This window comes from Gouania willdenowi, chromosome 3 (assembly GCF_900634775.1).
Source record: "Gouania willdenowi chromosome 3, fGouWil2.1, whole genome shotgun sequence".
Lineage (NCBI taxonomy): Eukaryota > Metazoa > Chordata > Actinopteri > Blenniiformes > Gobiesocidae > Gouania > Gouania willdenowi.
This window is the reverse complement of record NC_041046.1, coordinates 31214000-31228155: the sequence shown is the minus strand read 5'-3', so window position 1 is coordinate 31228155 and position 14156 is coordinate 31214000. Positions and strand designations below refer to the sequence as shown.

Here is a 14156-nt window from a genome sequence, read left to right as displayed (position 1 = left end):
ACAGGTTGTTATTGTTTGTATTATTCATATTAGAAACGTTAATGCTACTGTATTAGCTTAATACCCTCTGAACAGTTCATATTACTATCTGTGTGGCAGACAGGAATATGGACATTACTATTGAAAGTGTCACTTGAAGTCACTCATTGAGCGTGATGTTATCTCATCTATTATCTATTACTGTTTTAGTTCTGACAGTTTGATAAACTGGTTCCAAATTTTAGGAACCCATTCCTGTTCCTTATTTTGAATCTGGTAACAAATCCCCAACACTACTAATGAAAAGGCCTGTTTTTGTTGTGCTTTTTAAGAGGCCAAAAATAAGTTGCATAAAGTGATGCATAGTACTAGGAGAGACTATAAGCAAAATGTGCACTTTTTTTCTTAAATTTGCTGCTTATAATGAATACAATAAATTCTCTGCGTCTAGTACCAAACTGAATTGCAGCTTCTTATTTGCTATTTATATTTTTGGTAAAATTTCTTTACATCATGTTGAATTGCATGATATCACACAAAATCGTATTGTATCTCATTGTGTAGAATTGAATCGTTATCAAATCAATATCGTATTGAAGCACGAACAAAGGTGAATTGCATCGCCAGGGGAGTCAATGTATTGCTAATGTATCATATCGCTGGTAGTGTGTCTAGGTGCGTATCAAATCATTGTCAGTGATTGAGACTACTATACAGGTAAATAACTAAATTTATTCTCTTCTTTAAACCCATCCCTGTGGAGCAGTGGGCCAACTCAGTGTCGCACCCAGGCAGCAGTTAGCATTAAGGGACTTGCTTAACATCCCACAGTGATGCCCACATTGGATTTAAATTAGTGGCCTGCTTCTTTAACCATTAGGCCATTACTGCCCCAAACAGCAAAAAAAAAAAAATATATGCTGAAAAACTGATGGACAGAACAACAAACTGATGAGTATTTCTTAATATATCTCTTTTAGGTTAATTACATGTGGGTAATCAGTGGGAAAGTTGTAGGTGCAGGTGTGTCACACGTGAGCATAATGATGTTAATGGAAATATGTGCCTTTAACATGAAAACAGAGCTTTGCAACCACCTGATGCTGGGATCAGCAACCTATTGCTCCTGTGACACTTGCGGCTTCCTTGCCTCTCCCCTCTGGCTCAGTGACCAATCACCATGCCCCTCTGACCATCAAGTATGTCATCACTCATTTTTTGTCATTGAACATAGATGATGCACGCATAATTCAATTCAATTCAACTTTATTTGTATAGCACAATTTACGACAAAGTCATCTCAATGCGCTTATCAAAATATAAAATTCATAATAAGAAAGTCAAATCCCAACAAGATCCACATGAACAAGCATTTACCGACAGTGGGAAGAAACAACTCCCTTTTAACAGGAAGAAATCTCCAGCAGAACCAGGTTCAGAGATGGCAGCCATTTGCTTCAATTGGTTGGGGTTAGTGGACAGAAGGACCAACAGAACAGGATAGAGAGAGAGAACATCAGAGTGTCCCAGACTAGTTGAGTCGTGAACCACAGATCGGGAACTGCCATCATCAGCTTCAGGACACCTGAAACAGAGCAGACAGAGAAGGGTGAGGAGAAGACACTGACTGCAGAAAAACATGATACAGTATTATCAGGTCAGCCTGACTTTTGCCTTTGGCCTCACTCCCAGTGGCATAATGTGAAATCTCAGCAACAAGAGGAGAAATATTTTCTCCAGGTCAAAGATTGAAGTGAGCAGGGATGTTCATCTTACTCAATATAAGATCTTGTTAGCGCTACAGTGAAGCCACACCCCCTCAGCGGAGCAATGAGCACAGCTGCACGTCAGTCCATTCTCCTGAGTTAAGTTGCTAAAACCTTCACAGAGATGTTCACAGAGTAACATTTAACACTTAAGTACCACTTCAGTACCGGGGTGTCTTGCCACTTTGGTAATCGCCCTCTGCTATTTGTCACATCATCATCAATGCGACGGCACAGACTGGTTTCCCTGCGGGCCCCTACGCTTTTCCTACCCACCAAGGGTTTCGTGTTGTCCAAGTTGTCAAAGCCAAACTTGAACTTTTGCATCCACGAAAAAGTAACATCGATTGCTAACACTTCTAATTAACACTGTTTCAGAAACCGGACATCGGCGATCTGAACCCCAGCCTGAGGGTTGACAGCTGTCTGTAGCAGAGTCCAAGAAAAAGGGAACCAGTTTCCTCTTCTTTGCACTGTGGCCACTTTTTGCTATGAAACACAAAATGCTTTCTATCCCAAAATGTAAAATATCTTTAAATTATTTGAGAGAACCTCGTTGTGACATAGAGACACTCAGGCATTGAAGAAGAGTAATTTATTGATGGTGATTGATCTGTGGCTCTCAGCCTCTGGTTTGTATGGTGGGTGGGACTTAAATTGCTCCCATGATGCTAAAGGTTGCCTTTAGTGTTTATTCCACAATAATAATCTTATTGTGTCACACCACTTTGCTCTGCTGTTTCTATTAATATAAAGGCTAGCTCTTGTTCATCCACACATTTTCCAGGTAGCTAACAGACAATAGTGTGAGTTAAAGTCTTAATTGAGAAGTTGTCGCCATCATCTTAGATATTGTGATTATTGAATATTTAGCAATATCGTTTTTAGGTTTCATCAGCTAAGGTCTCGTAGAGATCAGGGATAGACTGCCAAGTCTTTCCATCTTACATACAATACAATACACTTGTATTAAAGCCTGTGGTAAAGCAAGTTGTTAGCAGTCGTCGAGATGGGTGCATCAGGTTAATAACTGCCTTCCTGGCTCCCATTCTTGTAAACATAGCATGGAAAAGCTAGCTTAGCACTTTCTCTGTTCTGCTCCTGAAAAAACATGTTTGGACTGCCTCTGTGGTTCCTGCTGTTAAAGTTTTTGCCCAAGGAATGTGTCTAAACAGCAAATGCTTTGCAGAACGTGAGTGTATCAAAGAGGGGCAGGGGGCACATTAGTTGTAAGTGTTCACAGATGTTAGTCAAAGTTCATCAGCTCCATGTCTGCAACTGGAAAAATACACTCCTTGAATGCCTTTTGACACCAGAAGCATTAGCTGCCTGCTTCCTCCTTTGCCTTGTTTACTTATATGCTTATGGCCTTCAGCAATGCAGCCAGTCTTGGAATGAGAAACAAAAGCTTCAATAAAATCAAGCTCAGGCACATCCACTCCTCTGCTAGTGCCTTTGTGTGCACATTAGCGAGGGCTGTTCATGTCTCACATTTTTGTCGAGGTCAATGTTGTTACTAGCGTTTTATGCAAGTTCTGGAGGTTGTTTCCCTTCAGTGGTGAGGTGTGAGGAGCTTTACTCTCTGCATGGTATGCCACTAAAAATAATTGCTGGGTGTGTCTTTGTCAAGCAGCTGCTTTTGTCCAGTAGCACCCCGTCTTCAGTAATCCTGGCAGGCAGGCAGGCATGTGGTGACCTTGGCAAGGCCATGTGGAATTGAAATATACACCCACTATTTTGTAATAACCGAGGTTCTGCCAAGTCGCACCCTCTTTTTTTCTCTTCTCAACTCTGGCTGATTGGGCCGGAGACAGACATAAACACACTGCCTGAAGGCCCCTCCCTTTTTCAGGGGCAGCTGGGTAATAAAACAAAAGTCACCCACTGCCAACAAAAAACCTCTGACAAACTGTGCTCTTTGCACATTGTATTGGATTTAATATTTGCCAATGGGAAATTTTCAAAAGAGCAAAGATTTGAAATGGAAAACGTATCGTCTCCAGAGCAGTAAAAGCCAGAACCAACAGACATCTGAACTATTTTCCCAAGAGCCATTATTATGTCACTGAACAGATCACATTAAGACCAAGTGCAATATGGACAAACTATGAATTGGTGCTTTAAATGCTGGTGAAATTGTGTTTTTGTAATTTTGTTTGCTTTTGAAATTAGCTTTCTATATTCCTTTTTAATGGAAATGTATACTGAACAGTTTATTGGTATTTCCTTTTTGCTCTCTCTTGTGTACAAGTTTTCTCTTTTTTTTTGTTCCATTCACTGTGTTTGAGTTTTTGCTATGCCCACGTGAAGAACTTCAATTCTGTTGTATTAAATGTAGATCTCTATTCTTCCTCTGTTTTTATCAAATAAGAAAACTATTGGTTTGGTGTGTGAGCATATTTGTAAAATGTTTTCTTAAGATTTAAAATGTGTAATATTTGTACATTCAATATCTCTGTTCCTCAAGTGTTTTTGTTGGTTAAGTAATACTTACAACTTTACATACAGGAACTTAAATGAAATTAATTTTCCCTCTCTATTTCTAATTGCAGAAAAACCAGGTCCAGAACGAAAGCGCATTAAAAAGGAGCCCACAAATACCAGGAAGGCGGGCTTGCCGTTTGGAATGGGGATGCCAGGGATCCGGGCGGGGTACCCCCTCTCTGAGCGGCAGCAGGTGGCTTTGCTCATGCAAATGACAGCCGAGGAGTCTGTCAACAGTCCAGGTGCGTGTTTATCATTTCGGCCACGTCTTCTGTGGATGGGCAGCGGAGAAGGAATAATGGGATGTGGGAGCATAGAATGAGGAGTGAGTGTGTTTAGTTTAAGTGGGCAGCCTTGGTGAGCTAAAAGAGAATTGAAGGATGGGTGGGTCATACAGAGAATGCTTTTGTTTGTTGTGCTTCTGGAGTGTGTTGCCTGCTGTTTCATGCCATTTTATAGTTGTGTGTATTTACATTCTTTTTTTCAAATAATCAAATTGAAAATCCTTATTTAGACGACATAAACCTGTGCTGATACATATTGAAAACAGTTGCATAGTTATCAATACACATTTATTTACCTAATTATAACCTTTATTTATACATGTAGTTTTGTAAACGGCTGCATATTTAAAAAAAAAATATTTTTGGTATTGTGGTAGTATCAGGTCAGGGATGGATTTTCTGCATCTATGCTGAAAGGTATAAAACTTTCAAAGCCAAAGGTAGAAACTCCAGATTTTAAGTTATCCAGTTATTTTTCTGCTGTCAAAGATCGTTGAAGTCACTACTTGCTTATAAGAAGAAGACAGGAAATAGGCTTGACACCTAAAATAAATTGTCTGGTGCAATCAACCTTGTACCAGAGCTGGCATTTAGGGTAGAATTAGGTAGTTGTTTACCAGTGCACACAAAGTTTTATTTATATTTAATTTCTGTCTTCGTATGCCTTAGAGGCATGGGCAGAGATTAAGTGGGTGTATTTCAAATATAATTTGGGACAATAGCAATACAAACTCAATAATACAGATGCCATTAAAGCCTGTGTTTAATCATGTTGATAGGATGAAATGAGCTCAAGTACATACTAATATCTTGTTGCCAATTGTTAGTGCATCACTGCCCCCTTCTGGCTTTAAGCTTTTCAAACGCAGTCAATGGGAATTATCAGCATCACAACATAACAAACACAGTCAAACCAAGTTGTTACTGTGCTGTCAAAGGAATAAGTTGTCCTGTTAAAATTACATAAAAGTACATTTTCAACCCACAGACACAACACCAAAGCATCAGTCGCAGTCCAGTCTAGGTCAGAAGGGAACGCCAAACTCTGCATCTAAAACCAAAGACAAAGTGAATAAACGGAATGAGAGGGGAGAAACTCGACTGCATCGAGCAGCAATCCGAGGAGAGGTGCGCCGCATCAAGGAGCTCATTATTGAAGGAGCTGATGTGAATGTAAAAGACTTTGCAGGTAAGATGCTCTCTGTTGTCTGCTTCCATTGCAAATATACACATACACACAAATTATGTGTAATTATTCAGGTACAGTGCTCACACATTAACTTTTTGTTTTTAAGGCTGGACTGCTTTGCACGAGGCATGCAATCGTGGGTATTATGATGTGGCCAAGCAGCTGCTGGCAGCAGGAGCAGAGGTCAACACCAAGGGTCTGGATGATGACACCCCTCTACATGATGCATCCAACAATGGACATTTCAAGGTAAACCAAAGACTGGAAGGGCATTGACCAATTTAAAAAACAGGCAATAAAAAAACAAAGAAAATTATACTGCCTTAAAAGTAGTAGTTAGGAGACATCTACAATTGTTAAATCCTCTAATGAATAGTGATTAAGGATGTTAGAAAGATAGTGTTTAGGGCACGTTCACACCCGCTAAGTCTAGAGAAGTTTAACCTCTCAAAGATTTGTTTAGCCCTGTGTGAACACACAACCAAAGTCTTTAGAGCATCAGTGAAGCCAATTTCACTCAGGATGAAAGCATTGAGTGAGGAAGTTACGGACTTGCTTTACTTTTGTTTGTTCACTTTATTGTTTTTTACTGCAAGAAATTATTCCCACAAACAACAATTTAAGTCAAAGTGCAACAAAAACAATAAGCTCTTGTAAAAGTGCATTGTAAAATTCAAACTGAGTGAAATCTAGGTGACAATATTATCAGCTCTATGCGAAAGCAGCCTCAGTGTAATAATAACTATTAAAATAACTGTTGCATTGATTTAAGTAACAAATAAAACAATTAAACTCGGGTGAACTCAACTGTAGTCAGTTTCCAAAGACAAGAAATAAAAGTGTCTCAAATATAGGTATTATAAGTTTTCTTTATCAGCTTTTTATTCTGGACTCCTGCACATAATCAAATAATAATATCTAATAATCTGTTTAAGGTGGTGAAACTTCTTTTACGGTATGGCGGCGACCCACGACAAAGCAACAGGAGGGGTGAAACTCCACTAAAGGTTGCCAATTCTCCAACAATGTTGAATTTATTGTTGGGTAAAGGCACATACACCTCAAGTGAAGAAAGTTCATCAGGTGAGCAATAATAGGCCAAAGTCTTGCATGATTTATTTTTAAAAATCTTATTGAGGGACTGTAAGTCTTCAGTTTTTGTTTTTTTCTTTTTCTATTGTCCAGAATCTTCAGAAGAAGAAGATGCTCCCTCATTTGCCCCATCCAGCTCTGTCGATGGCAATAACACAGACTCTGAGTTTGAGAAGGGCCTAAAACTAAAAGGAAAAGCTGCAGACCCCCCAAAATCTGCAGTAACACCCATCAAAGATGAATATGAATTTGATGAGGATGATGAAGAGGAGCGTGTTCCTCCTGTGGACGATAAACACATTTTGAAAAAAGACTTCCGCAAGGACACTGTTACCAAGCCCAACAGCTTCATCTCAATACCGAAGATGGAAGTTAAAACTTATTCCAAAAGCAACTCGCTCACACCAAAGAAATCTGTCAGGCGGATCATTTCTGATAGCAACAGCTCGGACGAAGATGACAGGACATTGTGTTTCACACCGGCACCTACGCCGCGGCAACAAGCCCAGCAAGTAAATACCAAGACTAGAGACTCTGGCAGCATGAGCTCTAAACAGCAAAAAGACAAAAACAAAGTAAAAAAGAAGCAAAAGAAGGAAAGCAAAAATAATGTTAGTAAAGAAGTCAGGTTTGGTAAAGTCAATGACAAATTTTGGACATCTGACTCTGATTGTGAAGATTTGGAAAGTGAGGATGACAAGGCCTCAAATAGTGTAAAGGACTCTTCTGCAACAAATCTAAAAGAAACTGGCTTTAATGCTTCCTCCTCTTCACATGGAAGTTTAAACTCTCAGAAACAAGCACCATCGTTAGCAGAACAGCACCCAAAGCAGTGGAGGACAGATGGCTGGAAGACTGTGTCTTCACCAACGTGGTCGGACGTCAGTTCGCTCTCTGATTCTGTCAGAACGAGATTGTCGAGTGAATCTGATTATTCCTCTGCTGATTCCAGTGTTGAATCAATAAAACAAGTTAAACGAAAAGCGCAAGAGAACAAAAAGAAAAACAACAATGTGCACAGTAACACAGTAGACAAGAAAAATTCTGATCTCTTCAAAAGCACCAATACAGAGAGTGCAGTGTCCAAAGCCGATGTAGATGGTAAAGTGCTGAAAAAACACAAAGTGAAGCACAAGCATAAAAACAAGGAAAAGGACAAAGCTCCTAGCCTCGTGCTTAATCAAGATATGAATGAAAAATTTGTCAAAAGTTATTCTTTTGACTTTGATGATTCCAGACAAAAATCCCTCACTGTCGATTCAGAATCTCCCTCTGAAAGTAAAATTAAACTATCTAAACATGAAAAAGACCATTCAAAGAAAGAGGACAGGCTTTCTAAAACAAAGGCTGATGATAAGGATTGGTCATCAGGCAAAGATGTGCACAGGACTACAAAAGAAGAAAAAAATAAGAAAACAAAGGATTCTACCAAGGACAAGACAAACAAGGAGGAGAGGGAAAAACCTTCAAAACAAGACAAGGATAGAAATTTTAAAGAGAAGGCAAAGGAGGATAAACAAAAGGCTCACAAAGAGGAGAGAAAGAAAAAATCCAAGGAGAAATCCTCCAAAATTGACCGAAAAAATGAGCAGAAGGATGAGAAGCATCTAAAGTTAGAGAAGGAAAAACCCAACAAGGAGGAGAAAGAGAAATGTAAAAAAGAGAAAGCACAAAAGGAAGAGTCTGAGTATGATGGCTACGACATCAACAACCGATTTCTCAACTTAGAGGACACCAAGCTCAGCCCTTCAGATGACCATCATGACAGATGGGGTTCTGAGATGTCATCCGACTCATCCCTCTATGGAGATGACAGTTGGGATGCTCCTGTCAAAGAGTACAAGGAATACAAGGCCAACAATGCAGTTAAGCTAATTGTTGAGACTGTCAAGGAGGAGACGAGAAGGAAAGAGAACAAAATCAAGGATAGGAAATTAGATCACTCTGAGAAAAGGAGTGAAAAAGAAGTAACATCTAAGAAGAAAGACAAAGACTCCTCAGAGAAGACCAATGAAAAGAAAAAAGACTGGTCAGAAAAACAGAAGTTAAACTCCAGTCACTTAGAGAAAGAAAAGAAACGGAAAGACGCAACAGACGCAGTCAAAGACAAAAAAGAAAAGGACACACTGGACAACAACCGAAAAGATTCTTATGAGTTTGTGAAAGAAAGGAAGGATGTTAAAATAAAACAAGAATCTATAAGAGACGAATATGCCAATGATTCTTTCTTTAAAGATATTGATGTCATTGGTAAATCTGGTGATATCAGAGAAAGAAACCACTCTGGAAAGGAGAAGAAAGGTGAAGCAGTGGAGAAGCGAGAAAAGACAAAAGCTGACAAACACAAGGACAAAATAAAAGACAGAGGGGCTGATCTAGACAAGAACGAGAAAACTTCCACAGAAAAATCTGCTAAGGATAAGGAAGCAGATCGTGTCACCAAAGAGAAGAAAGAGGGAGCCAAAGAGAAACATAAAGACTCTCATGGCAAAGATAAAGAGCGAAAAATGTCTTCAGATCAAACAAAGGAGAAGAAAGAAAAGACCTCTCAAGACAAACATGTTGACAGAGAAAAGGACTTCTTGGAGGTCAAGAAAGAGGATAGAAAACCAGAGAAGATCAGGGAGAAAACTTGGTTAAAAATTGCTGACATCTTCACAGATGAAAGCGATGACGATGAGGACAGCTACTGCAGTAGCATGCTGGTTTCTGACTCTGTTAGAAAAGACTCAACACCTGATCAGGACGAGCTCGATCACTTCCCAGAAAAAGTAAGAAAGTCTTCTGTAGAAACCAAACATAATGTGGAAAAAGTCAAAGAGAAAGAACACAAAGATAAGAAGAAAGATAAGACCATGTTTGACACTGGTAAAGAGAGGAAAGGCTCCTTAGAAAAACACAACAAAGACAAGAAAGATTCAGCAGATGTAAAACACAAGGAAAGAAAAGACAGGATGTCAGTGGAGTCAAACCAAGAGAAGAAAAATAAGCAGAAGTTGCTGGACAAAAGGGACACAAGTGAGGAGAAGACAAAGAACAAATATAAAGATAAACAAGACCACTGCAAGGAAAGGAAGCCATCTAAAGGCTGTGGTGAAAATGAAAAGTCCCTATTAGAAAAATTGGAAGAGGAGGCCATGAATGACTACAAAGACGACTCCAATGACAAGAACAGTGAAATCTCCTCAGACAGCTTCACTGACAGAGGGCACGAGCCAGTCCTTACCAGTTACTATGACTCTATCACCCTTACTGATATGTCTGATGACAGGAGAGACTCTCTAACCATTACAACTCCTCAGGACAAGTTCAGAGAGAAAGAGAGGCATCGACATTCCTCCTCATCTTCTTCAAAGAAAAGTCATGAGAAAGAGAAAGAAAAGGTCAAGAAGGACAAAGGAGAGAAACGTGACAAAACAGAAGAGATTCGAGAGTCCTACAGCCGTAGAGAGAGCTTACCTTTTGAGAAAGAGCCAATGCCTCTTGAAGCAGATCCCTACACATTCCCTTATGGCAGTAAAGGAGACGGTGATGACGATTTTGATAAAACATTAGAATTTGAAAAGGAGATGTCCAAAAAGGACAAAGAAAAAGTAAGTGGCGTCATCAGTGACAGGATAAAAGACAAAAAGAAAAAAGAAAAACACAAGGAAAAGATGAAGGATGAGAAAAACAAATACATTGATGGTTTTGGGTCTTTTAAGCATTCCAAGGAGGACATTAAGTCAGGTTTAAAAGAAAGTCCTCAGGTAAATGTTCTCAAAGACAGGTCAAAAGAAGACAGTCCTAAATCTGACCCGAAAAAAGATAGAAATCGAGAAGCATTGGACAAAGACCACAGTAAATCCAGGGTTAAGGAAGAAAATGAAAAGCTCAATCAAAAAGACTCCTTACGAAAAGATATTCGTCCCCGTGAAAAACTGTTGGTTGATGGTGATTATCAGATGACAAGCTTTGGACAAATGTTGAGTTTAAAAGACCAGGAGATTGAAGAACGCCATAAGAGACATAAAGAAAGAATGAAGCAGATGGAGAAGCTAAGACCCAAAACTGGGGATCCCAAGCTGAAAGACAAAACCAAGTCAACGGAGGAGATGCGCAAAAACCGCAGTGAGCTGTCTTCAAAGAAATCCAACAGCTTGGAGTCCGGCTTTAAAGAGAAGAAGCTGAAAGATGTTGGTCTGCCAGCCCAGATGATGTCCCCCACCAGAAAGTTTCAGCTGACTGACAGTCAAAACTCAAAAGACTGGTTGGCAGGCCACCAAATGAAGGAAAACCTTCCTGCTTCTCCCAGGCCAGATCAAAATAGGCCCACTGGTGTCCCTACACCAACGTCGGTCATCTCCTGTCCCAGTTTTGAGGAAGTAATGCAGACCCCGCGTACCCCATCCTGTAGCGCTGAAGATTACCCTGAAATCATGCTGGATGGGCTGGACAACACCTCAGCAATGACAATGTCTATGAATGCCTGCTCTCCATCCTTCTTTGAAAGGTATTTGACCTTAATCACACACTGTTGTATGTTTTTGGTTTCTGTTTGTTGTGTTTTCTAATGTGAGGGGTCTGTTATCCTTCCAGCAGGTATTCAAACCCTCAGAGTTTTCCAGAGGGCACCTGTCCTACCCCAGCTAAGAATCTCCAGCTGCCCCTTATTAGCCGTTCTGTATCTTCTGATGTCCGGAGACCTTTGGAGGATGAGTTTAAAGCTGAAGCTGACAAATTTCTTAGACAACAGAGTGATCCAGTGAATGAATTTGATCCTTTATCCTCCCAACCTTTAGAGGACAAATTGGCAGCAGTGGACAGGCTTGACTGCTTGTCTATACCTTATTTTTCCCCAATCAGATTGTTGTCTCCCCGTCGAGAACCAGCTCATCCAACTCCAGATGTAGTAGCTCCATCCCTCTCTGTCACTGAGGTCAGTGAGCACCTTCCTGACAGCAGCGTATTTGGCAGTTTCTTGCCCAAACCTTCTACACCAGTGCACAGACCAGATCCCCAGGAACCATGCTTTGACATTGCTGCACCACCTACTCCAGCTCCTGCTGCTTTGCCACCTTTGGACATCGATGATATCTCTGAGCCTCACCACAGTGAGCCTAATTTGGTCCTCTCAGATCTTCCATCTGTCCCAGGACATCAAGAGCAGGATGATGATGATGAAGAAGAGGAGGAGGAGGAGGAGGAGGAAGAGGAGGAGGAGGAGGAGGAGGAAGAGGAGGAGGAAGATCATGAGGAAGAATGCGACATGGATGAGGGAACTGATTGTCATCACAGTGCTGTTGAGGAGGCTGAACAATTGAAAAACCAGTTTTCTCTCTCCCCTCAAGTTGAAGACCCACTAAGGAAAAGCTGGCCTGCTGAGCCCCCGGTTCATCAAGAACCAGTCCTCCATCTGTCCCCGGCAAACTGTGCACCCAATAATGGAGAAAATTGCTTTGATCACAACATGGGTTGGAACACTGATATGGACCTGAAATCTCCTAACAGAACCTACGGGGAGATAGAAGCTGCTGTCTCTAAAATAACTAGCCCTTACTCACATTCTGACACTGATCCTTTGACTGGACATCCTTCTGTCACTCCACCTTATGCTACCTGGAACAGGTGGCACAAAGAGGACACCCAGGACTTTGATGAGCAGAAGGAGGCTGTGGCCGATATTCCATCTCCAGAGAGGCCTGACACGGCAATGGATGGAGAACCCAATTATTTGAACACCTCTTCATCTTCTAACAGGCTTGAATCATTTTTCCAAGACTGCAGCAAGCCTGACATTGAAGAAACTCATCAGATGGACACAGATTCCACCTGTGTGGAACCTGACAGCAGAGTGAGGGCACATAGCTTTGGTGCTACCATAGACAGTCACATTGCTCCAGCTGTGAGCCATGTGCCAGTGGTACCATGGGCAGATCCCTTTTCAGCAGATGCAGATGAAATCGATGATCTCGGACCCTTTTCTTTGCCGGACCTTCCGCTACCAGACAAGTCTGAAGAATTGGAAGCTCAAGAACCAGAGCCATCTGACCATCACAAGATAATGCCGACCCATATCAGACATACGCTAACAGAAAGAGATGACTCAGACATTTTGGTTGTTGATTTACCAAGTCTGACAAAGACTTCTTGTCTGAGTGAAGACCTTAATTTAGAGAAATCTGAGGAACATGACTTGGTTGTACCATCTCCACATACCACCTTCCAACCAGAATTGGAATCTGACACTCAAAGCGTGCCCATCAACAGTTCTCTGTCTCATGGCAATATTTTGGAGAGAAAAGTATCTTATGGAGGAGCTGATGAGTCAGATGGTGGTATGTTGTTTTCACATTTGAACTCAGATTCTAGTCCAAATCATCACATACCCATTCACTCCCTCACTGAGCCATTGCAGTTACCCATGGACTCATTGTCTGCTTTAAAGTCAGAGATGAGACAGGATGAGATGTCCGAAGCTGTTGCAGTTACAGTGTCATGCAGTCCCCTTCCTCAGCTTACTGTTGCAGTCACCCTTTCCAGCTCTCTCGATCTACCAGATGCACATGAGCCCTCTTCAAAGGTCGCACCAGTAACTGTAACCGCTGCTGTTGAAATCCCCAAGAAGGTTGATGAAATTCCTCAAAGAGTTACCCGAAATCGCGCCAAGAACAATACTTCTGCTGCTGGTGTATCTCTCACCTCCACAATAATAACCTCATGTTCTTCTTCTGCCCCTGTAATGACCAATCCCGTGGTCAGCATCAATCCCATTCCAATAAGAACCCCAACACCCACCTCAGCCTCCTCTTTCTCAGTTTTGAAAAAAGACAAAGACTCTGGGCTGAGTGTCTCTTCTACAGCTTCAATCTCAACTTCTGCAGTGCCTGCACCCACTTCCGTGACAACTTCTGCATCAGTGGTTCTCACCAAGACGACTAAAGGTCGTCTTCTCCACTTGGAAGAAGAAGAATCCCAAACTCAGCACCCACGGAAAAGGAAATTTCCTCGTTCTGCTGGGCAGCACGTCCAGGTCCAGTTGGTGAACACGGCCATGCAGCAGACCAGAGAGATGATTCAGCAAACCCTTGCTGTAGTAGTAAATGCTATTAAGCTGGACGATATTGAGCCCTACCACAGCGACCGCTCCAACCCTTATTTTGAATACCTACAGATTAGGAAGAAGATTGAGGAGAAGAGGAAAATACTGTGCTACATCACCCCTCAGGCCCCGCAGTGTTACGCTGAATACGTGACCTACACCGGCTCTTATCTTCTGGATGGCAAACCTCTCAGCAAGCTTCACATCCCTGTAGTAAGTCTTTGTTCATATGTATTGGCTTGTAAATGTTTTAAATTAAATATAATATCTAGTTGAGAACA

General features: G+C 41.2%; 1 protein-coding gene across 1 annotated transcript in view; it reads left to right on the top strand.

Annotated features, from left to right (window-relative positions):
• ankrd11 (ankyrin repeat domain 11) overlaps nt 1-14156 on the top strand; it is a 124370-nt gene that overhangs the window by 108573 nt on the left and 1641 nt on the right. Inside the window, exons 5-10 of the mRNA XM_028443111.1 lie at nt 4298-4471; nt 5502-5702; nt 5809-5951; nt 6638-6785; nt 6888-11286; nt 11373-14088. Coding sequence (XP_028298912.1) covers nt 4298-4471; nt 5502-5702; nt 5809-5951; nt 6638-6785; nt 6888-11286; nt 11373-14088 — 7781 coding nt within the window. The remainder of the gene's footprint in view (nt 1-4297; nt 4472-5501; nt 5703-5808; nt 5952-6637; nt 6786-6887; nt 11287-11372; nt 14089-14156) is intronic.